The sequence below is a fragment of the Dendrobates tinctorius genome, unplaced genomic scaffold (assembly GCF_039654945.1).
Source record: "Dendrobates tinctorius isolate UK_male_01 unplaced genomic scaffold, ASM3965494v1 ptg000016l, whole genome shotgun sequence".
Lineage (NCBI taxonomy): Eukaryota > Metazoa > Chordata > Amphibia > Anura > Dendrobatidae > Dendrobates > Dendrobates tinctorius.
Genome location: NW_027361684.1, coordinates 56,316,662 through 56,342,783, shown reverse-complemented (window position 1 = coordinate 56,342,783; position 26,122 = coordinate 56,316,662). Strand labels below are relative to the sequence as shown.

At 45.8% G+C, this 26,122-nt stretch overlaps 1 protein-coding gene across 1 annotated transcript in view; it reads left to right on the top strand.

The window, feature by feature from the left end:
• The window catches only part of PPEF1 (protein phosphatase with EF-hand domain 1), a 112,938-nt gene that overhangs the window by 54,756 nt on the left and 32,060 nt on the right, over positions 1-26,122 (top strand). The window contains exons 8-9 of the mRNA XM_073566068.1: positions 4,497-4,533; positions 8,188-8,337. Coding sequence (XP_073422169.1) covers positions 4,497-4,533; positions 8,188-8,337 — 187 coding nt within the window. The remainder of the gene's footprint in view (positions 1-4,496; positions 4,534-8,187; positions 8,338-26,122) is intronic.

The following is a 26,122-nucleotide window of genomic DNA, read 5'->3' as shown; positions in this document are numbered from 1 at the left end:
AACTCAAAAGTCATTATCTCAGTAAATTAGAATACTTTATAACACCAGCTTGAAAAATGATTTTAAAAATCCGAAATGTTGGCCTACTGAAATGTATGTTCAGTAAATGCACTCAATGCTTGGTCGGGCTCCTTTTGCATCAATTACTGCATCAATGCGGCGTGGCATGGAGGCGATCAGCCTGTGGCAGTGCTGAGGTGTTATGGAAGCCCAGGTTGCTTTGATAGCAGTCTTCAGCTCGCCTGCCTTGTGGGGTCAGGTGTCTCTCTTCTTCCTCTTGGCAATACCTCATAGATTATATGAATTTTACTTTTTGTATTGAAGAACTGAAATAAATTAGCTTTTTGATGATATTCTAATTTTGTGAGAAGCACCTGTAGATCTTCGTAGCTCTCAGATATAAGATCAGTGTCCAATCACTATGATTTCACATTTATTTTGGTGTCCCCCTTCTACTGTGTGTAGGAATAGAAACCGACTTTGTAAATGTGTCAGTAAATAATATAAATTTTCCAATGTACTTTCAAGGCTTGATGCAATGACTTATATAAAGGGTAATTAGAAAACCGAGTCTGATCTTTGAATTTGTAAACCGCTGAAGAATTTCTATGGGGTGTGTCTGGTGTTGTATTACAACCATCTAAGGGATTTTCAGCTTTATCTTTATCTTAATAAATGTGTTGATGATTTTATGTATTTTGCAAATATATACTTATTACGGGATCTCCTCCTGGTTGAAGCTGCGTAATTCTTAGTTCAGCCTTACTAACAGACTGCACAGCTCTTAGGTTCTCAAAATGGCAGCCAATGGAGGATCCTGTGACCACACCTGTCCACCATCCACCTGCAATTAAAGAACTGGTTTCCCATGTGAAGTGATCTTCCATTGGAGGAAGCTGTGGACAGGTCTGGTCACAAGCTCCTCCATAAGCAGCCATTTTGTGAACAAGAAAGTAGAGTTGGTGCGAATCTTCTTTTGTCAGCCTGGCGAGATATCATGTGTATCATGCAGTAACTATGACATTGCGCTGGGCTGGCTATTCAAAACAGGAGTCGAGGGTGTAGTCAATCAAGAAGTGATTCTGGTTTCATCCAGCGGCCACAGCTTAGTGTTGTGGTCAATGGACCAGGTCGTAAGAATTGATTCACACCAGCTCTACAGAAAGGCTGTACATACAAGCTTATAGAACTTCACTATCAGCATTGTAGCTATAATACTTACATAATAGTTCTATAAAGTCATGTCCCCTACATATTTCTTTAAAGATAAGGCCTCTTTCACACTTCCGTTTTTGACCATCAGTCAAAATCCGCCAGTTTTTGAAAAAAACGGATCCGCCATTTTTTTTGCCGGATCCGTTTTTTTCCCCATTGAGTTGCATTACTGGCGGATCATGACGGATGGCCATCCGTTGGAACCGTTGTTTTGCGGATCCGCCAAATTTTTTGCGTCCGCCGAGATGCCTGGACGGACCCTGCAACATTTTTTTTGTTGTAGGATCCGCATTTTCCAGTGCGCATGTCTGGAGGAAGAAATTCAGGGAGAAAATTAACCCTGAAATCTCTCTCTCTCTCTCTCCTTACCGGCCAGCGGATCCGTCAAAAAACGAATCCTGTGCCATCCGTTCACATCAGTTAGGAACGGATCCGCTTTTCCGCGGATTTTAACTGACACAAAAAACTGAAGTGTGAAGGAGGCCTAATATGAATAACCCCTTTAACTACAAGTTTATCATAAGCACAGTGGACACCTTCTTGTCCATCCGCACATACTGTCTGATACAGGATTATACTGTTTATTGAGAGTCTTTGATCTGACTTACTACTTAACTGACTCTCTGAACCAAGGAGTGTCACACATCTGGCCCACAAGGGAACAGAGGAATTTCCAGATGCGCCCCTGTGCTTGAGTAGGTCCTCCTTATATGGCACAATATTCTTGATTCGTTATGTGCAGACAAATGCAGCGTCTCATCATTCACTTATCACAATATACAGTTTATTATTATGCAGAAGCATAAGTCAATTTGTAAATGAGGTTAATGTAATATTTGCATGTAGTAGAACAGTAGGCCCCCAAGGTCAAAGTTAAGGTGGGCCTCTCTGGTTCTGATAATTCTGATATGAAGACATCTGTTGCAATCACTGTAACCTGCAAAATGATGAAAATTAGTAAAAAAATAAGTTTCTTCAGCTTTACAAAAATTATGGATGCTTTAATTTTTTTTAAGAACAGGGTAAAAATGTTCCCTTGTTTACAAACTGTACTGGAATTTCTGGACATAGATAAATATACAATGGAAAATACTGCCTAGTGTAATAGTAGTGGACCCAGAGATAGCGATTCAGTCATGTATGGAGATTAATCAAATAAAAATAAAACAATATTTTCCTTGTGCAGCAGAAACAGGGATGTAAACATGCATATCCCTCTGCAGTTAGAAGATAGGTAAAGTGACTTAGTGCAAGATATAGAGGAACATGAACTATATTATAATGTGGTGCATATAAAGTCCATACTGGTAGGCCCAAATGGTGAAATACGGTACTTCCCAAAATCAATAATAGTGCAGTGCCTCAAGTAGTCATTTTATGATAACAATCATGATGTATATCTCAAAAGGCCACCAAAATGCAACACTAATACATTTTCAAATAATAGAACACGAGCACGGTCATAGGATAAACCAGAGGATAGTATGGCACAAGTATACAACACTGCAAGGGTAACACATGCAAAATTTTCAATGAAAATGCACAGGGGAAAAACAAGTAAGACCTGTATGGTGGCCACTGAGCACCCCAGATGCGTGTTTTGTTTTGCGCTTCTCCTAGGGGTGATATAGGGATGTCAAGGCAGGATATTTATAGTCCTGCCTGTCAGCGGCTGTATTTGGTGCTCGCTACCCCACTCATGGACTGCCCGGAAGCCATATTTATGTTCATATTTATGTAATAAAGAAATGATTTTTTATGACATTTTGGTGAAATCATGCTGGATCGTTAACTTTGCCGACATCATGTGGCAGTGGAGAGTCGGGAAGCCTCCATACACATTAGACGGTCACCTAATTAAACCAATTTATGTTCGTCCAACGTTAGTCATGTGCATGTGGGCCTTAGTTTTACATTTATTTATCTGCTGGAGTGGTGCCACTAATCTAAGTTCCCTGACCTTGGTATTATACTTACCATCGTCTTCTGCTCTTCCTGGCTCCAGTCCCTCGCCACCGTCTTGTGACCACAACTTCTGACTGACTTGAAGTCAGAGGTAACGGTTATAAGCTCTCAGTGTAAGTCTGTAGGACCCTCATTTTACCTCTCATAGTCTTACATTGACTTGTGACTTCCGGATCATCCAGCAAACACTGGAGCGATTCAGCAGGTCACAACCTGCAGAATACCGACCGGAGCGGCGCCGATAACAGATGAAGACGGCAGCTGGTAAGTATAAGACTTGGGTCAGAAAACTTAGATTAGTTGCACCACTCCAGTGATGCAATAAAAAACACGTTGGAGTGGTGCTTTAAACAGATTGGACCTCCGAAGAATAGAAGTGCATATATATATTATTTTATTTCATAGTGACTAATGAGTTACTTATGATACAATACATATAAAAATTAACAAAGCATCAAATTTGTCCACTAATCTGTTACATACAGGATTGCTTCATTTAGAGGACTAGACAGTCAAACCACTAATGATAAAGAATCAATGGCATATCCAAGCAGTAAACTATTACTTCTAAAGGCAGAAAAACTTAAAGGGATTGTCCAATATAGATATGTATGCACCTCCACTGCCCTCCAGAGATCTACTCAGGTCTGCGTCAGAGGTCTGCACCAACTCTGAAAGCAATATCTGCTCCATTCAGGAATCAGACACCCACTAAGGCCTGAAGACATTGTTAGTAGCTGATAATGTATCAAACCATAGTTTATTGTGCCAAATACAAAATTGCAACGTTTCAACCTATTGCAAATCTATGCCAAGCTTGACAAAGACCTGTAAGGAGTTGAAGTGTTTTGATTATATATTTGGCACAATAAACCATGGTTTGACACGTTATAACCCAGTTTGGACGCCATATACTGTCTTCATACTTGCATCATTACCAAGTGAGTCCTTGGTTTTTGAGCTGACATCCCTCTGATATGAGTGCTGAGGGCTGCACTTTCTGTGAATGTCTGTCTACAGCAGTTAGGTGAGTAGAAGAGCGCGTCATCTTATGTTTTCTGATGACACATTGCTCAGTCACCTGCCCAACACAGTCTGAGGCAGTCCTGTGACTTCCGAACGGAGCAGGCGTCTAACCCAGACCTCCGGAGAGAAGCCTGTGCTGGATCCGCAGTGACAGAGGAGTTTAACACCGTTTTTCTAATTATCCATGCCTGAAATGTTTTTTTTATTTCTATATTGGACAATCCTTTTAATGACTAAAGCAATAATGGAAATCAAGATGTGTTTTTCATCTTTTTTGTCCTTTTATTCAGGTATGGCTTCACAAAAGAAGTAGTTTTAAAGTACAAGGTCAGTTTATATGTCATCATTACGTCCATGAATGTATTCAAAGGGGTTGTTTCAACTAGATTATTCCTTGCTCAATAGTAGACATCTCGCTGTCTCTTTTAGTCCAGCTTTGACAACTGTTGCGTGAGGCCACTGATTTCTCCTGGATTCAACTGAATTGGCGATCATGTAATACATACAGTTGAAACCAGAAGTTTACATACACTATATAAAAAGACACATATGCATGTTTTTCTCAATATCTGACATGAAATCAGAATAAACCTTTCCCGTTTTACTTCAATTAGGATTACCATCATTATTAGAATTTGCCAAATGCCAGAATAATGAAAAAGAGAATGTTTTAAGGTATTTTTATTACTTACTTCTATGTCAAAAGTTTACATACACTAAGATTACTATGCCTTTAAACAATTCTGGACTGCCCATATGATGATGTCATGTGCTTGGAAGCTCCTGAATTAATTAGTGTTAAATAGAGACACACCTGTGGATGTCTTTTAATGCACACCTGACACACACATATTCTTCGTGTAGCATCATGGGAAAGCCTAAAGAAATCAGCCAAGATATCAGGAAGAGAATTGTGGACTTGCACAAGTCTGGCTCATCCTTGGGTACAATTTCATGATACCTGAATGTTATGAGTTCATTTTCTCCTTCACCTCTGATGTCTGATGAACTCCCTCTGCTGGTGAAAGGAGGTAGTGAAATTGATCTGGATGGGAAGAACTTGTCATCTGAACAGGTGGCGTGTGATTGGACATCCGGAATTTCTGAGTGGATATAAGGCAGCCGACGTCCTGCAGGGTTGCTGGTGATCCTTTCTGCTCTGAGCTCTGGCATCCAGTTTAGTTCCTGTCTACTAAAAGCTAAGTTTTTGCTCTGCTATTTTTCCATGAGATTTTGTCTGTTTACTTAGTGTTTGTGTTCAGCCTGACCTGGTTGGGACGGGCTGAACTCCATTTTTGTCTCTGATCAGTTGATCTCTTTGCTCTGTCTTCAGAATATACCTGAGTGCTGATATAGTCATTTTGAAGTCTAGTGACTTCAGGGCCTTTTCTATCAGACGTGTTGGACATTATTTTTGGCAGGGTTTTTTGCGTGATTGCAGCCAGCATCTTTTCTGTCCTTTCCTATCTAGCTAGTTGGGCCCCATCATTTGCTCAGCCAGTCTTTCTGTCTGTGTTTGTGTTTTCACCTGTTTTCCACCAACAATACATGTTGGGGGCTGTCTATTGCTTTGGGGTCTGCTCTGGGGCAGTTTAGATTTCCCCTTTCTTTCTTTAGGCTTATTTAGCTCTCCGGCTGTGACGAGGGGTCTAGGGCACCGTAGGAACCCCCCACGGCTACTGTTAGTTGTGGTGAATAGGATCAGGGGTCTGCAATCCGCTAGCTACCAACCTCTCCGGTTTTCTGGACTTAGCTTGTGTTTTTGTTTTTTCCTCCTCCGGTGACTCATTCATAACACCTGAAGGTGTTTTGTTCATTTGTACAAACAATTATACACAAGTACAAACAAGATGGGATTGTCCAGCCATTATACTGCTCAGGAAATAGAAGGGTTCTGTGTCCCAGAGATGAACATGCTTTGGTCCGACATGTGCATATCAACACAAGGACACAAAAGCAAAAGACCTTGTGAAGATGATGGCGGAAGCTGGTAAGATTATGTCAATATCCACAGTGAAAAGAGTACTGTATCAACAATCACTGAAAGGCCACTCAGCCAGGAAGAAATAATTAGTCCAGAATAAACATAAAAAAGCCATATTAATGTTTGCAAATGCACACAGGAACAAAGACCTTTTGTAGACATGTCGTGTGGTCTGATAAAACAAAAATTTAACTTTGACGATCATTACGTTTGGAGGAAAAAGGGAGAAGCTTGGAAGCCTAAGAACACCATTCCAACTGTGAAACATGGGGGTTGCAGCATCATGTTGTGGAGTTGCTTTGCTCCAGGAGGAACGGGTGCACTTTACAAAATAGATGGCATCATAAGAAAAGAAGATTATGTGGCAATACTGAAGCAACATTTCAAGACATCAGCCAGGAAGTTAATGCTTGGACGGAAATATGTCTTCCAAATGGACAATGACCCAAAGCATACTGCCAAAATGGTAACAAAGTGGCCTAAGGATAACAAAGTGAATGTTTTGTAGTGGCCATCACAAAACCCTGATCTCAATCCTATTGAAAATTTATGGGCAAAGCTGAAAAGGTCGGTACGGGCAAGGCGACCTACTAACCTGGATCAGTTACACCAGTTTTGTCAGGAGCAATGGGCACAAATTCCGACCAACTATTGTGAGAAGCTTGTGGAAAGATATCCTAAACGTTTGACCCAAGTCATTCAGTTTAAGGGCAATGATACCAAATACTAATGAAATGTATGTAAACTTTTGACTTTGCAGTAAGTAATAAAAATGCCTTAAAACATTCTCTCTCTCTTTATTCCAGCATTTGGCAAATATTAATAATTATGGTAATCCTATTTGACCTAAAACGGGAAAGGTTAATTCTAATTTCATGTCAGATATTGAGAAAAACATGCATGTTTTATACAGTGTATGTAAATTTCTGGTTTCAACTGTATATTAGGTAAAGTCTGGCAAGGTGGCGCTCAGGACCCACGCTTTGCAGATCTAGTTCATAGATGGGTGTCCTTAGCAGAGACCGTCCTCTATAGAAGTGCTATTGCCCATACAGAAAGGGGCGTAGCTCTGATTTGACAACCCCTTTAATGCCACATTCACATATTCAGTATTTGGTCACTATTTTCCATCAGAGGAAAAGTATCATAGAAACTTATGCATCACTTTTACATTTTTCACCCACTCCTGGATTTGGATTACAAATACTGATGTAAAATACTGGCCAAATACTGAATGTGTGCACGTGGCCTATGAGTAGTTTAGGCTTATTGTTATTACACTACTGACAGAGTGACAGTAGCGAAAAATTCTCAGCATGCGAACAATTATATTTGAGCTAATATAACATTAAATACCAAAATACAAATATGAGGACAAAAAGGGCTTTGTAGGGATATATCAATGTTTACCAAAAAGGAGGAGAGAACCCACAGAGAAAACCCTTACTAGCAAACCCTAAAATTTAATTTTTATTATTATTAAATTATAAAAAACAACTTACGTGTATGTAAAATGAGTCCCTAGTCTACCTAAGCAATATTAATTCTATCAATGCTCTGTTAGATATTTTAGTAAGTAGCACCCCGGGGTGCTGACCATTATCTGGCAGAAAAGGACAATGTTAACGCACTAGTCCCCCAACATGTTTCACGGTATTAGCGCCATCTTCTGGGGATGACATGCCAGTGTTCCATCCCCAGAGGACGCCACTAATGCTGTGAAACATATTGGGGGGACTAGTGCGTTAACTTTGTCCTATTCTGCCAGATAATGGTCAGCACCCGGGGTGCTACTTACTAAAATATCTAACAGAGCATTGATAGAATTAATATTGCTTAGGCAGACTAGGGTCTAATTTTATATACACTTAAGTTTTTTATAATTTAATAATAATAAAAGTTACATTTTAGTGCTTGCTAGTGAGGATTTTTCCTTTTTGATAACATAACATTAAAACAAATATTATCATAAATCATAGAAATAACTTTTGCCGCAGATTGATGCCAAGAACATTCTACGTCTACTTGAAGACATTTACAGTCTGTTGCCCCTCGCCACCATTATTGACTGCAAGGTTCTCATTTTACATGGAGGAATATCAGACACAACAGATTTGGATTTCCTTACTTCTATTGAAAGAAGCAAGGTGAGTGAAACACCGGAGATGTAGAAGTAGGAATAATTTCACCAATTAAAACATTAACTGGTAGACAGAGAAAATTTTCAATGAAATGTTTTTGTATTACTGACGCTCCCTCAGCCTTGAAAGCTTTTTTTATTAAAATATTAACTTTACTTAGGATATGAAGAACAAGAATAACATTCAGTATACAATAATACGAATAAAGTCTAGTGCTGATATTGTTAGAGTTCCATAAAAAGTTCCCTAGAAAACCAATGTTTAAAGTCCATGTGCAGAAATTAGGTTGACATAGCAGACACCAAGGACAAGATCAATGTCTCCTATGTACAAAATCCTCTGAAGAGAATATAATTTGTACATCCTGACCCCGAGAACAAGAGTTACCTATCCTGGTGAATGTGAATTCAGTATGATAGACCGGATCCTATAGCAGAATGGGGTACCTGCAACTGTTTGTCCCAAATTTTGTGGAATTTTCCAGGATGATGCCAGTGATGGTACCACTATTTATTATAGGGTGACATAGCATTAATGAGCAAAATCCATCCAGTTATGGTTGGGGATTGAGCCGCAAGCCACCTATTCAGCATATCAATTACAGGGGTGTTTCTATAAAAATGTAGTCTTTGAATTTAGCAAAATTTAAATAGAATATTTTATGGTGGGTTTGGAAGCCAATACAATCCACAAATAACGTCAGAAAAAGATGCAGTATGAACATACTCTAAAGAAAAAAAGAAGAAACATGTCACATCTTTGAGGAGGATTCCCCTTGTAATTAGCTCCAAACTTAACTCTGCCAAGTTGAAAAGCTGCAAAAACACTGTGGGAAAATTTAAAAAAAAAAAAAGTTTTCAGAACTGTTTCAAAATCACTTAAAAAATCTCTTTTAATAAAAAGGAAAAAAGGAAAAAAAGAAAAGTGGATAGGAAAAGCTGTCGCATCTTTACCCTTTAAAAAAAGGCTATGTGCAGACAGCGGCTTTTAGACGCCAGAATACCTGCTGAGTTTAAAAAAAAATCTGCAGTGTTTTTACTTAAGCGTCTTCTTTGATGTCTTTAGACCATTTTCTCAGCTGTTTTTCTTTTGTTAACTGTTTTTATAAACTAGTGAACAGCTTCCAAATGGAGAAGCCGCCTGAAGAATGGTCTGGTCACATTGTAGGGGATTGGGATAGAACATCCCTTTATTGCCTCCTCCCCTTTAAGAGCTTTAATGTAAATATGCTGTTATGCTTCGGTAATGCTACACGGCTGTGTATTACCGACTGTCTTATTTTTATTGCCACATGATGTGTTACTGGAACGCCCCCACCAGGGCCTAGCGGGGTACTCGGTACCGGGCCCGTTGATCTCAATGGGAGTTGTCACGGAAGCTGTGACCCGGTCCGTGGCCCTGGGGCTCCATGGCAAAAAGGGGATGAATGAATAATGGAATAAAGTTTATGAATAGTTCGTGACGCCACCTGTGGTGTTCGACAAGTGAGGTGTTAGGCCGATGCTGCATGCAGATCCTCTGGGACTGGTGGTGGGTTGCAGACAAGATGGTGGAGCTGTAGTCCCAGGGCAGTGTAGATGTAGCAATGGAGGAGAGACACAGGCGGTGAAGAGGCTGGTGCCCAGATGTAGTAGTGCGGGGTGTAGTGATGCGGGAATAAGTGGAGGACACCAGGGCATGTAGTTCCAAAGCTTTACTCACAGTCTGCAGCTCACACATATGCCTGCCTCCGTGCTGTGTCCTCCGGGTCCTGGGCTCAGTCAACCTCCAGACAAGATAGAACAACACTCCGCCAACATGTACCTTTCTGAATGTCTCCTCTATAGCGCCTTTAAGTGAAGTACTCCTAGTACTGAGTTACACTGGAGTGCCTCCTGACAGAGGTTCCCAAGAACTCTACTTGTACGGCAGACAGCTGTAGCCTGCTTCGGGGACTCCTTACTCCTGAGTCCCGGCTCACTCTCCAAGTTGCTATTGTGCCCCAACTCTTAGATGGGAGTAGTGCATTTACAGCCCACTACTCCACCGGTGTCTGCTGTATAACCATTAGTGTCCATACAACCTCGGGGACCGGGCCCCGGCCTTGCGCTTAGAACTTCTAGGCAGGGTTCTCCTCTAATCCACGTCCTCTCTGTTCCCTTTTACTCCTTCGTTCCATACTAATCCCTCTCTCTCATAGAAGGTCAGGTTTCAGTCCAATGTCTTTCTCCTTTCCTTTCCTGTGCCAGCTGGCTCAGATCACTGAGGCAGCTGCAGCACTCCTTCCTCCATCCCTCTTCCAGGGATCCTCACTCCTCTCCGAGTGACTCTCTCTCCCCCACTCACTGACTGACTGACTCACTAACTCTTCCCGCTCTTTATGTATTCTAAACTCCACCCGCCTCCCAGCACGTTTCGTGTTCCAAGCAGGGAACCACCAAAAGTGCTCTGTTACTCACTAAGCAAGGAGCCGCAATGTGGCTTTGCTGAACTACCATGTTGTGTGGGATGCGAGTGTTAGAGCGTGGTCAGGAGCTCCCACCTTACCTGGATGGTGGGGCACCGCTCCTCAGAAGGAGGTGCAGTACCTCTGTGGCGACTGAAGCCTCAGGGGTGCCACATTACCATGTTGTACATACTGTAAGATATACTTTATTTTGACTATTGTATTGTATTACTGTATAGATTAGGGTAAGTTAGTGCATCCTTTGGGAGCATTAGAGGAGGGCACTTGTAGTATATAGTATTCATAGCCTGGGTAAGTGTAGTTTTGCAAAGGGCCACTAGATGGTGGTACTGTTAAGAATGGGTCACCGAGTAGGAAAACTAAACAAGCTAAGTCACAGAAAACCAGAGAGGTTGGTAACTATGCAGATTGCAGATCCCTGATCCTAACCACACAACTAGCAGCAGCCGTGGAGCGTTCCTACGATGAATCTAGATGCCTCGTCACAGCCGGAGGACTAAATAAGCCTAAAGCAAGAAAATGGGAAAACTAACTGCCCAAGAGCAGACCCCAAAGGAATAGACATCCCCCACACATGTATTGACGGTGAAACAAGATGAAAACACAAACACAGGCAGGAAAATAGGCTGAGCAAACGATGGGGCCCAAACTAACTAGAAAGGATAGGAAAGGAAAGACACTGTCTGCAATCTGCCCAAAAAACCCTACAGAAATAATGTCCAACACTTCTGATAACAAAATTAACCCTGAAGTCACTAGACTTCTCCCACTATATCAGCACTCTGAAATATTCTGAGACAGAGCAAAAAAGAGGCCAATCTAATAAGGGACAAAAAGCAAATTGGCAAATACAGATAAATAAGAGTGGAAATTCAGCACAGCTCCAGCTGGGGCTGGCTGACCACACAAAAGACTGAATAGACCAACAAAATCAAGTGTGAACATTAGCAGAAACACTTAGCTTGAGATGACTGGAACAGAGCTGAAAACCAAGACCTGAAAAGCCAGAAGGAATCACCAGCACCAGAATAGGGCGTCGGCTGTCTTAAATCCAGTCTGAGATTCCAGAGATCCAATCGTTATCCTCATTATCAGGTGGCAGATCTCTACTAATTAAATCAACCTCACTACCTCCTGTTACCACCAGAGGGAGCCTGGAAGGAGAACTCACAACTGGTAGACCAGAAAATGAGTTCACAACAGTACCCCCCCCTTGAGGAGGGGTCACCGAACCCTCATCCACGCCACCAGGCCGATCAGGATTGGCCCGGTGAAAAGCACGAACCAATCTATTGGCATGAATATCAGAGGCAGAGACCCAAGAATTATCCTCCTGGCCATAACCCTTCCATTTGACCAAATACTGGAGTCTCCGTCTAACCAAACGAGAATCCAATATTTTCTCTACCTCATATTCCACATTGCCTTTAACCAATACAGGGTCAGGAGGTGCTGCCATAGGAACTACTGGCTCAACAAACCTCTTCAACAGTGATATGTGAAATGCGTTATGGATCTTGAACATAACTGAAGAGCCAATCGAAAAGAAACAGGATTAAGAATCTCCAAAATCTTATAAGGTCCGATAAATCTTGGCTTAAATTTTGGAGATGCAACCTTCATAGGAATATTCTTAGACGACAACCAAACCATATCACCTACTTTAAACCGGGGACCAATGGTCCTATGCCGGTTGAAAAATCGCTGGGCCGTTTCCTGAGAGAGTGACAACTTATCCACCACTTGGTCCCATATCTGCTGCATTCTCTCAACCACAGTGTCCACACCTGGGCAGGACGAAGATTCCACTTGCCCTGAAGAGTAGAGTTGAGCGACTTTTAGTTTTTTAGGGTCGAGTTTAGTTTCGTGAAACCCGACTTTTCCAAAAGTCGGGTCGAGCAAGATCGGCCGATTATAGGGAAAAGTCGGGGTCGTCCCAAAACACAAAACCCAATGTAAGTCAATGGGGAATAAAAGTCGGCAGTGAGAGGAGGACAGGAAACACACCTACAGTGCCCATTTGAATGCCAAAAGCATCAATTCTTCTTACTTAAGCTTGACAACCTTAATTAACTTCATAATACAAGTTACACACTGAAAAATGGGGGTTATTTGGCTAAAGTTGTGGGGGGGTAGGGCTGGCTCCAGGTTTTCATGTGCCCTGGGCGAAAGAGCGCCCCTTTAACACATACCACAACTCATCATGCTCCGATACGGCAGAGAAATAGCGGTATAGTACAATGAAAAATACTTCACTTTTTACATCTCATGACGAGGCCCATCTAGTTCTCCATACAGAATCATTGGTCCCATATAATGTTTGAAACAGTATATGATGAGCTCCACATAATGCTACAGTATATGTTGGTCCCCATGGATGAAGCTCCACTGTCTTATGGGCCCAAATAATGCTCCAAACATAATGGGCCCCATTTCTAATGCTCTAGTGTATAATGGGCCCTGTAAATGCTGCTCCAGTGTCTGATGTCCACCTTTGGAATGTTCCAGTGTATGGTGGGCCCCATCTATCATTCTCCAGAGTATAGTGCTCCCCAAAAATTGCTGTCCCAACATTGAAAACAATGAAATAAGTCTCCTCGCTAGGGAATCCCTGTACTAGTCTGGACTCCTCGTCGTCCCCATCTTCCATCTCACTGCACAGTATTTCAACCTTGCAAGTGCTGTGATCCTGAGCAAGCAGGGGGGGCCCACTCATTGGCGACGGCACTGGCACAGGGCCCCTGATAGTACGGTGGTGTGTCTGATGGCGGGTGGGCCGAACCTGCACTTTCATCTGCAGCTTCCTCTTTGTCACCGTGTAAGATGGAACTGTATATGGGAAGGGTAACCTGAGTTTCATCAGGGTCAGATTCAGGCCGTGTAGCATGCGAGGGGAATGTAGTGGTCTGGGTCAATGTACCAGCAGATTCATCCAGCAGTGGCTGGGCATCAGTGCACTTGTGTCGCCCCCAGGAGTACGGTCGCCACAGTGGCATTACCTTTCTCCTAGGGAGTGTGATGTCATGCTTGGGAGCAACGAAGGATCTCTCTAGCAGGTTAACTGATTGGGCGGCGTTATTCCCACGAGTCATGACCCTCCAAACAGCGTTCATGTAGGCAAAGTGTTTGTTTTACGTGGGCAGTATGGTTGCAAAGCTGAACCTTAAAGGAATGTCCAGAAGGGCACCACCATGAGTGGAGCCAACGGTTAAATTCGACTCCACCTGGGAAACCTCAACCATGCCAGCTACAGAAAAGATGCACACATTGCAAGCTTAATTCCGTTAACAAACGAGACTCCGTCATGCCCCGCGGTCCGAGTCCGGCTTACTAGAGGGACACGTGAGGCTCTGGCACATGAGATTGGCCAATAACTGGTGTGTCATGCCCTTACATGTCCGTGGCTGCATGTGCGCTACACTGAAAAGGCCAGCGTTTGTCGCTTACAGGTGCAGATAACCCGCTGAACAACGTTAGTGATGGGGATCACTGATTACAATTATTACCCGCGAACGATGATTTCCCAGTAAGTGCAGGTCAACCGCAGTTCCGGAATTAGGCCTAACCATCATTCCTGAAAAAATGAAAAACTTACGTGTGCAAACCACAGGTGCTGTAGCTTGCTTAACAGCTCGCCAGCCGTTCTCACGCCCAGTATGGATTACACGTGATTGCACAAAGGTGAGAAAGGGTACCGTATCCCCGGATAACATGTATGGATAGCGTACACATTCAAAATATATGTCAATACATCAGGAGGCAGGCTCAGACGGTGTTAGGCCCAGTATGGCTTGCACGTGATTGCACAAAGGTGAGAAAGGGTACCGTATCCCCGGATAACATGTATGGATAGCGTACACATTCAAAATATATGTCTATACATCAGGAGGCAGGCTCAGACGGTGTTAGGCCCAGTATGGCTTGCACGTGAGTGCACAAAGGTGAGAAAGGGTACCGTATCCCCGGATAACATGTATGGATAGCGTACACATTCAAAATATATGTCTATACATCAGGAGGCAGGCTCAGACGGTGTCAGGCACAGTATGGATTTGACGGCCCAGACTACACAGCGGAGGAGCAGGGAGAGGTAAAGATTGCAAATGCTGGGGCCTTGCCCAAGCAAGGGGGGCCCACTCGTGGGCGTCGGTACTGGCTCTCGGCCCCTCATAGTACGGCGGTGTGTCTGACGGCGGGTGTGCACCACCACCGTCAGAGACACTTGATTGCACTATGAGGGACCCTGTGCCAGTGCCCGCGCCCAAGAGACGGCCTACCCACCTGTCCAGGGCAACGGCACTCGCACGGTGTCGTGCGCTAGGTGGTGACCCCGGCCATGGGGGGGAGGCAGCACAGTTAGGGAGTTTTAGAAAGTGGCATATGTTGATGTTGGACATTCAGCTGATGCAAAAGGCGAAATAGGTCAAGTCCCAGGAAGAGGTGGGCCAAAGCAAGCCATTTTTCTGTCACCCTATGTGTCATCAGGGGAAGGTGGGACAAAATCCTTGGAAACCCATGTATGGTTCATTTTAATGAAGGTTAGATCATCCACATTTTGGGTTGACAGACGGGTCCTTTTTTCTGTCAGGATTGATCCAGCTGCACTGAAGACTCTTTCCGATAGCACACTTGCAGCTGGGCAAGCGAGCTCCTGTAAGGCATATTGTGCCAATTCAGGCCAGGTGTCCAGTTTAGCGGCCCAATAGTAAAAGGGGAATGACCTGTGTGGGAGAACATCGATATGGGAGGAAAAGTAGTTTGTAACCATAGTTGAAAACTGCTGTCTCCTGTCACTTTCCATCGATGCAGTATTACCAGTTGTGTGAGCGTACTTGAAAAATCAGTCCACAACATTGTCATGAAACCCCTGTCTCCAACGCCACTTCTGCTGTGTGCACCATGAACACCTCTGCCAAGCTGCCCCCGGCCCATATGGCTCGTGTGAGAACCATCACCGCTGCTGTGTGCTGGGAATGCCTCAAGCAACCGATTTACCAGAGTTGCTTGTTTATTAGCCAATATTAGGTCAAGGTTCTCCTGTGGCATGATGTTTTGTAATTTGCCTTTATAGCGTGGATCCAGGATGCTGGCCAACCAGTAGTCGTCATCGTTCATCATTTTGGCAATGCGGGGGTCCCTTTTTAGGATCTGCAAGGCATAATCTGACATGTGGGCCAATGTTCCCGGTGTCAATGATGCACTGCGAGTGCTGGTTGGAGGAGCACTTTCTGGCAAATCCACATCCCTCCAGTCACGCACAAACCCTGTACCAGACCTTGCCACGCCAACATTTTCACTTGCCCCACGAGATGCATCCTCCTCCCCCAAGTAATCATCCCATCATCATCCTCCTCCTCCTCTTCTTCCTCCACCTCGTCCAGGAGACGTCCCTGAGCAGGCAATGGCTGAATGTCATCAAGGATTCCCTCCTCCTCTTCCCCCTCATCAACATTGGCTGCAGACGCCTGCTCCTTAAGGTGCGTCAAAGTTTGCATGAGCAGACGCATAAGTGGGATGCTCATGCTTAGGATGGCGTCGTCTGCGCTTACCAACCGTGTGCATTCCTCAAAACACTGAAGGACTTTACAGAGGTCTTTCAGCTTCGACCACTGCACACCTGTCAACTCCATGTCTGCTCTCAAAGTGCCTGGCCGTGTATCCTCCCACAAATGCATTATGGCCTGCCTCTGCTCGCACAGCCGCTCCACCATGTGCAGGGTGGAGTTCCACCTTGTTGCAATGTCGATAATGAGGCGGTGGTTAGGAAGGTGGAGCAATCGCTGCAGCTTCTGCATACGAACGGAGTGTACAGGCGACCGGCGGATGTGCGTGCACAGTCTTCGCACCTTCTGGAGCAGGGCTGTTAACTCCGGATAATTTTTGAGGAAGCACTGCACCACCAGGTTCAAGGTGTGAGCCAAGCAAGGTATGTGGCTGAGTTTTGAAAGGGCTATGGCTGCCACAAAATTACGGCCGTTATCACTAACTGCCTAGCCTGCCTCAAGATGTACACTTCCCAGCCATGACTCAGTTTGTCGCTTCAAGTAATCGACCAGCACCTCGGCGGTGTGTCTGTCGCCCAAACACATCATCTGCAACACAGCCTGCTGACGCTTTCCACTAGCTGCTCGATAGGGGGACACCTCGTGTGCAACAGTGGCAGCTGCAGATGGAGTGCTCGTACGACTGCGCTCTGTGGACGAGCTTTCGCTTCTGGAGTAGGAGGAGGAGGGTGGAACGCCTACAGCCAACTGTTTCCTATACCGTGGGCTAGGCAGCACTGTCCCACCACCGCTGTCCCCTGTGGACCCTGCATCCACATTAACCCAGTGCGCAGTGATGGACACGTAACGGCCCTGGCCATGCCGACTGGACCATGCATCAGTTGTGAGGTGCACCTTTCCACTCACTGACTGCTTGAGTGCATGGACAATACGGTCTTTTACATGATGGTGGAGGGCTGGGATGGCTTTGCGAGAGATGAAGTGGCGACTGGGTAGGTCATAGCGTGGTACTGCATAGGCCATGAGTTCGCGGAAAGCTGCGCTTTCCACCAACCGATAGGGCATCATCTCAAACGAGATTAGTTTGGCAATGTGGGCGTTCAAACCCAGTGTACGCGGATGAGAGACTGAGTACTTTCTTGACCTACTCATAGTGTCTGGGAGGGTGAGCTGGACTTGAGAGCTGCATATGATGGAAGTAGCGGTGGACAGGGCGGACTGAGAGAGGGTTGATGATGGTGATGGAGTTGGTGCTCTTTCTGGTGGCCTAGATTCAGTATTTCGTTGATATGACAGTGGGATTCCCTGACTGCTGTGGCCTTGCAACGACACCTCAACATTTGCTGCTGTGCTAACCGGTGGGCTTACAGTGGGGGAAACAATGTAGCGTTGCTGACTACCTTCTTTGTGATCAGTTGCACATGTGGCACTTGAGGTTTGGTGTTGTGTCCACGCTTGCAAGTGCATGGTGGTTAAATGTCTAAGCATGCAACTGGTATTCAAATTTTTCAGATTTTTCCCTCGGCTAAAGGTCTTTGCGCACTTCTTACAGATAACCTTGGCCTGATCATGAGGATTTTGTTCAAAAAAGTGCCACACTGCACTCTTCCTACTTTGGCAGACATTTTGCGGCCTAGCACACTGTGATGTTTGGAACCCTCTGGACAAGCTGTCCAGCAACTCTTTTGATTTTTGGAACCTGTCTTTGGAGTGCTCCGGGCCTGCCAGATAACAGCTGTTGCGATGTCGATGTCTGCTGTGGATGCTCCTCATTAGAGTTGAGCGAAACGGGTCGAACAATTTCAAAAGTCGCCGACTTTTGGCAAAGTCAGGTTTCATGAAACGAAACCCGACCCTAGGATGAGGTCGGCCACGAGGTCGGCGACTTACGCGCCAAAGTCGCGTTTCAAAAGTTTGTTTAGCGCTCTTTTTCAGCCAATCAGGATCCACGGACACTGTGGGCAACGTGATGACATAGGCAGGGGTCGCCACCATCTTTCAGAAGGGCATGCAAGTGATTGGCTTGCTTTGGTGGGCGTCACAGGGGTTATAAAAGGGCGCGCACGCCGACCGCCATCTTACTTCTGCCGATCTTAGCATAGGGAGAGGTTGCTGATTCTGTAGGGAGAGCGTTAGGCAGAGAAGAAGACAAAAAAACTGCTTGTGCTGCTAGCAATTTTGCCTGTGCAACACACCAGTCACTGTGTGTGCAGTGCAAGGGGAGGCTATATTGTGGTGGATCAGCGGTGTTGGTTGTTAGGCTGCCTTCTAAGGCTTCCTGACAGCTGCATTGCTGTTTCCCCACTGCTCTGCAAACTGCTTTTTTAAAAGCAATCCCAATTTTTTTTTTGTCCTGCTAAGGTACTGAGCGTGCATTTATTCACACCATACAGCGGTGTATGCTCCTCACACAGTACCGTGTAACGGCTGTTATCACAGCCACAGTGAAGCTATCTGTGTGTCACTGTGGAAGGATAAGTGGAGGACTTGTTCTGTTCTTACAGACCTACACTCTAGGGAGATTCCTATTCTGCCCAATTCTACAATTCACTTTTTTCACACCTGTGCCATCGAGCCTGTGACATAGCGCTCTGATATTCAGTGGGCCTCACACAATCCAAAAGTGTCCAGTGTCCACAAGTGTCTGCAGAAATTCAAAATCTCCCTTATCCTGTAGTCACTTTTTTCACACCTGCTGCATCGAGCCTGTGACATAGCGCTCTGATATTCATTGGGCCTCACACAATCCAAAAGTGTCCAGTGTCTGCAGAAATTCATAATCTCCCTTATCCTGTAGTCACTTTTTTCACACCTGCTGCATCGAGCCTGTGACATAGCGCTCTGATATTCATTGGGCCTCACACAATCCAAAAGTGTCCAGTGTCCACAAGTGTCTGCAGAAATTCAAAATCTCCCTTATCCTGTAGTAACTTTTTTCACACCTGTGCCATCGAGCCTGTGACATAGCGCTGTGATATTCAGTGGGCCTCACACAATCCAAGTGTCCAGTGTCCACAAGTGTCTGCAGAAATTTAAAATCTCCCTTATCCTGTAGTCACTTTTTTCACACCTGTGCCATCGAGCCTGTGACATAGCGCTGTGATATTCAGTGGGCCTCACACAATCCAAGTGTCCAGTGTCCACAAGTGTCTGCAGAAATTCAAAATCTCCCAGAAATTCAAAATCTCCCTTATCCTGTAGTCACTTTTTTCACACCTGTGCCATCGAGCCTGTGACATAGCACTGTGATATTCAGTGGGCCTCGCACAATCCAAGTGTCCAGTGTCCACAAGTGTCTGCAGAAATTCAAAATCTCCCTTATCCTGTAGTCACTTTTTTCACACCTGTGCCATCGAGCCTGTGACATAGCGCTGTGATATTCAGTGGGCCTCACACAATCCAAGTGTCCAGTGTCTGCAGAAATTCAAAATCTCCCAGAAATTCAAAATCTCCCTTATCCTGTAGTCACTTTTTTCACACCTGTGCCATCGAGCCTGTGACATAGCACTGTGATATTCAGTGGGCCTCACACAATCCAAGTGTCCAGTGTCCACAAGTGTCTGCAGAAATTCAAAATCTCCCTTTTCCTGTAGTCACTTTTTTCACACCTGTGCCATCGAGCCTGTGACATAGCGCTCTGATATTCAGTGGGCCTCACACAATCCAAGTGTCCAGTGTCCACAAGTGTCTGCAGAAATTCAAAATCTCCCTTATCCTGTAGTCACTTTTTTCACACCTGTGCCATCGAGCCTGTGACATAGCACTGTGATATTCAGTGGGCCTCACACAATCCAAGTGTCCAGTGTCCACAAGTGTCTGCAGAAATTCAAAATCTCCCTTATCCTGTAGTCACTTTTTTCACACCTGCTGCATCGAGCCTGTGACATAGCGCTGTGATATTCAGTGGGCCTCACACAATCCAAGTGTCCAGTGTCCACAAGTGTCTGCAGAAAATCTAAATCTCCCTTATCCTGTAGTCACTTTTTTCACACCTGCTGCATCGAGCCTGTGACATAGCGCTGTGATATTCAGTGGGCCTCACACAATCCAAGTGTCCAGTGTCCACAAGTGTCTGCAGAAATTCAAAATATCCCTTATCCTGTAGTCACTTTTTTCACACCTGCTGCATCGAGCCTGTGACATAGCGCTCTGATATTCATTGGGCCTCACACAATCCAAAAGTGTCCAGTGTCCACAAGTGTCTGCAGAAATTCAAAATCTCCCTTATCCTGTAGTCACTTTTTCACACCTGTGCCTTCGAGCCTGTGACATAGCGCTGTGATATTCAGTGGGCCTCAACAATCCAAGTGTCCAGTGTCCACAAGTGTCTGCAGAAATTTAAAATCTCCCTTATCCTGTAGTCACTTTTTTCACACCTGTGCCATCGAGCCTGTGATGTAGCGCTGTGATATTCAGTGGGCCTCACACAATCCAAGTGTCCAGTGTCCACAAGTGTCTGCAGAAATTCAAAATCTCCCAGAAATTCAAAATCTCCCTTATCCTGTAGTCACTTTTTTCACACCTGTGCCATCGAGCCTGTGACATAGCACTGTGATATTCAGTGGGCCTCACACAATCCAAGTGTCCAGTGTCCACAAGTGTCTGCAGAAAATCTAAATCTCCCCTGTCCTATAGACACCTTGTACCTTGTTTTACATTACTATATAGTTTGTAGGATTTTGTCTACATTTCTACCAAAAATGAGGAAGGCTGGTGGAAGAGGCCGTGGAATTGGGCGGGGGTTGGCAGCTGGTAATGATGGTGTTGGTGGTGGATCTGATGGTAGTGGCAAAAGCAAAATAGGACCGAATGCAGGAGGTGTTGAGCCTGCGTCATCGTCTGGCTCCATAAGGCTTCGAAGGCTTAGTTTTCTAGGAGTTGGCAAACCGCTTTTAACGCCAGAGCATCAGGAAAAAGTTTTGTCTTACATTGCTGACTCAGCCTCCAGCTCTATCGCCTCCTCTTCTGAAGTTGTAAAAAGTAAAAGCACTGAGTCGTCATTGGAGGCTCATGTTCCTGAACCACACCTTTCCTTGTGTCCTTCACCACAACCAAGATTGAAGGATGACGCAGGCCATACTACTGATTACTCCATGGAGCTGTTTTCACATACCATGCCTGGATTATCAAGTGAAATGGTGAATTACCCAGGCCAAGATGAATCTGACATGGAGTGCACTGATGCACAGCCGCTGATAGATGATTCTGCTCGTACATTCACTCAGAGCACTACATTGTCCTCGCAGTGTACAAAGCCAGATTCTGACCCTGATGAGACTCAGGTGCCCCTTCCCGCACACTATACCACCATACACGGTGACACAGAGGAAGGTGCACATGACATTGAAGAGGAGGTGATGGATGACCCAGTTGTTGACCCAGATTGGCATCCATTGGGGGAAGAGGGTGCTGCTTCCAATAGCTCAGATGAGGAGCATCCACAGCAGACATCAACATCGCAACAGCTGTTATCTGGCAGGCCCGGAGCACTCCAAAGACAGGTTCCAAAAATCAAAAGAGTTGCTGGACAGCTTGTCCAGAGGGTCAAAACATCACAGCGTGCTAGGCCGCAAAATGTCTGCCAAAGTAGGAAGAGTGCAGTGTGGCACTTTTTTGAACAAAATCCTCATGATCAGGCCAAGGTTATCTGTAAGAAGTGCGCAAAGACCTTTAGCCGAGGGAAAAATCTGAAAAATTTGAATACCAGTTGCATGCTTAGACATTTAACCAGCATGCACTTGCAAGCGTGGACACAACACCAAACCTCAAGTGCCACATGTGCAACTGATCACAAAGAAGGTAGTCAGCAACGCTACATTGTTTCCCCCACTGTAAGCCCACCGGTTAGCACAGCAGCAAATGTTGAGGTGTCGTTGCAAGGCCACAGCAGTCAGGGAATCCCACTGTTATATCAACGAAATACTGAATCTAGGCCATCAGAAAGAACACCAACTCCATCACCATCATCAACCCTCTCTCAGTCCACCCTGTCCACCGCTACTTCCACCATATGCAGCTCTCAAGTCCAGCTCACCCTCCCAGACACTATGAGTAGGTCAAGAAAGTACTCAGTCTCTCATCCGCGTACACTGGGTTTGAACGCCCACATTGCCAAACTAATCTCGCTTGAGATGATGCCCTATCGGTTGGTGGAAAGCGCAGCTTTCCGCGAACTCATGGCCTATGCAGTACCACGCTATGACCTACCCAGTCGCCACTTCTCTCGCAAAGCCATCCCAGCCCTCCACCATCATGTAAAAGACCGCATTGTCCATGCACTCAAGCAGTCAGTGAGTGGAAAAGTGCACCTCACAACTGATGCATGGTCCAGTCGGCATGGCCAGGGCCGTTACGTGTCCATCACTGCGCACTGGGTTAATGTGGTGGATGCAGGGTCCACAGGGGACAGCGGTGGTGGGACAGTGCTGCCTAGCCCACGGTATAGGAAACAGTTGGCTGTAGGCGTTCCACCCTCCTCCTCCTCCAGAAGCGAAAGCTCGTCCACAGAGCGCAGTCGTACGAGCACTCCATCTGCAGCTGCCACTGTTGCACACGAGGTGTCCCCCTATCGAGCAGCTAGTGGAAAGCGTCAGCAGGCTGTGTTGCAGATGACGTGTTTGGGCGACAGACACACCGCCAAGTACTTGAAGCGACAAACTGAGTCATGGCTGGGCAGTGTACATCTTGAGGCAGGCAAGGTAGTTAGTGATAACGGCCGTAATTTTGTGGCAGCCATAGCCCTTTCAAAACTCAGCCACATACCTTGCTTGGCTCACACCTTGAACCTGGTGGTGCAGTGCTTCCTCAAAAATTATCCGGAGTTAACAGCCCTGCTCCATAAGGTGCAAAGACTGTGCGTGCACATCCGCCGGTCGCCTGTACACTCCGTTCGTATGCAGAAGCTGCAGCGATTGCTCCACCTTCCCAACCACCGCCTCATTATCGACATTGCAACAAGGTGGAACTCCACCCTGCACATGGTGGAGCGACTGTGCGAGCAGAGGCAGGCCATAATGCATTTGTGGGAGGATACACGGCCAGGCACTTTGAGAGCAGACATGGAGTTGACAGGTGTGCAGTGGTCGAAGCTGAAAGACCTCTGTAAAGTCCTTCAGTGTTTTGAGGAATGCACACGGCTGGTAAGCGCAGACGACGCCATCCTAAGCATGAGCATCCCACTTATGCATCTGCTCATGCAAACTTTGACGCACCTTAAGGAGCAGGCGTCTGCAGCCAATGTTGACGAGGAGGAAGAGGTGGAGGGAATCCTTGATGACATTCAGCCATTGTCTGCTCAGGGACCTCTCCTGGACGAGTTGGAGGAAGAAGAGGAGGATGATGATGGGGATGATTACTTAGGGGAGGAAGATGCATCTCGTGGGGCAAGTGAAAATGTTGGCGTGGCAAGGTCTGGTACAGGGTTTGTCCGTAACTGGAGGGATGTGGATTTGCCAGAAAGTGCTCCTCCAACCAGCACTCGCAGTGCATCATTGACACCGGGAACATTGGCCCACATGTCAGATTATGCCTTGCGGATCCTAAAAAGGGACCCCCGCATTGCCAAAATGATGAACGATGACGACTACTGGTTGGCCAGCATCCTGGATCCATGCTATAAAGGCAAATTACAAAACATCATGCCACAGGAGAACCTTGACCTAATATTGGCTAATAAACAAGCAACTCTGGTAAATCGGTTGCTTGAGGCGTTCCCAGCACACAGCAGCGGTGATGGTTCTCACACGAGCCGTACGGGCCGGGGGCAGCTTGGCAGAGGTGTTCATGGTGCACACAGCAGAAGTGGCGTTGGAGACAGGGGTTTCATGACAATGTTGTGCACTGATTTTTCAAGTACCGCTCACACAACTGGTAATACAGCATCGATGGAAAGTGACAGGAGACAGCAGTTGTCAACTATGGTTACAAACTACTTTTCCTCCCATATCGATGTTCTCCCACACAGGTCATTCCCCTTTGACTATTGGGCTGCTAAACTTGACACCTGGCCTGAATTGGCACAATATGCCTTACAGGAGCTCGCTTGCCCAGCTGCAAGTGTGCTATCGGAAGGAGTCTTCAGTGCAGCTGGATCAATCCTGACAGAAAAAAGGACCCGTCTGTCAACCCAAAATGTGGATGATCTAACCTTCATTAAAATGAACCATGCATGGGTTTCCAAGGATTTTGTCCCACCTTCCCCTGATGACACATAGGGTGACAGAAAAATGGCTTGCTTTGGTCCACCTCTTCCTGGGACTTGACCTATTTCGCCTTTTGCATCAGCTGAATGTCCAACATCAACATATGCCACTTTCTAAAACTCCCTAACTGTGCTGCCTCCCCCCCCCATGGCCGGGGTCACCACCTAGCGCACGACACCGTGCGAGTGCCGTTGCCCTGGACAGGTGGGTAGGCCGACTCTTGGGCGCGGGCACTGGCACAGGGTCCCTCATAGTGCAATCAAGTGTCTCTGACGGTGGTGGTGCACCAGTGAGGGGCCGAGAGCCAGTACCGACGCCCACGAGTGGGCCCCCCTTGCTTGGGCAGGGCCCCAGCATTTGCAATCTTTACCTCTCCCTGCTCCTCCGCTGTGTAGTCTGGGCCGTCAAATCCATACTGTGCCTGACACCGTCTGAGCCTGCCTCCTGATGTATAGACATATCTTTTGAATGTGTACGCTATCCATACATGTTATCCGGGGATACGGTACCCTTTCTCACCTTTGTGCAATTACTTGCAAACCATACTGGGCCTAACACCGTCTGAGCCTGCCTCCTGATGTATAGACATATCTATTGAATGTGTACGCTATCCATACATGTTATCCGGGAATACGGTACCCTTTCTCACCTTTGTGCAATCACTTGCAAGCCATACTGGGCCTTACACCATCTGAGCCTGCCTCCTGATGTATAGACATATCTTTTGAATGTGTACGCTATCCATACATGTTATCCGGGGATACGGTACCCTTTCTCACCTTTGTGCAATCACTTGCAAGCCATACTGGGCCTTACACCGTCTGAGCCTGCCTCCTGATGTATAGGCATATCTTTTGAATGTGTACGCTATCCATACATGTTATCCGGGGATACGGTACCCTTTCTCACCTTTGTGCAATCACGTGCAAGCCATACTGGTCCTTACACCGTCTGAGCCTGCCTCCTGATGTATAGACATATCTTTTGAATGTGTACGCTATCCATACATGTTATCCGGGGATACGGTACCCTTTCTCACCTTTGTGCAATCACTTGCAAGCCATACTGGGCCTTACACCGTCTGAGCCTGCCTCCTGATGTATAGACATATCTTTTGAATGTGTACGCTATCCATACATGTTATCCGGGGATACGGTACCCTTTCTCACCTTTGTGCAATCACGTGTAACCCATGCTGGGCGTGAGAACGGCTGGCGAGCTGTTAAGCAAGCTACAGCACCTGTGGTTTGCACACGTAAGTTTTTCATTTTTTTCAGGAATGACGGTTAGGCCTAATTCCGGAACTGCGGTTGACCTGCACTTACTGGGAAATCATCGTTCGCGAGTAATAATTGTAATCAGTAATCCCCATCACTAACGTTGTTCAGCGGGTTATCTGCACCTGTAAGCGACAAACGCTGGCCTTTTCAGTGTAGCGCACATGCAGCCACGGACATGTAAGGGCATGACACCAGTTATTGGCCAATCTCATGTGCCAGAGCCTCACGTGTCCCTCTAGTAAGCCTGACTCGGACCGTGGGGCATGACGGAGTCTCGTTCGTTAACTGAATTAAGCTTGCAATGTGTGCATCTGTTCTGTAGCTGGCATGGTTGAGGTTGCCCGTGTTGAGTCAAATTAC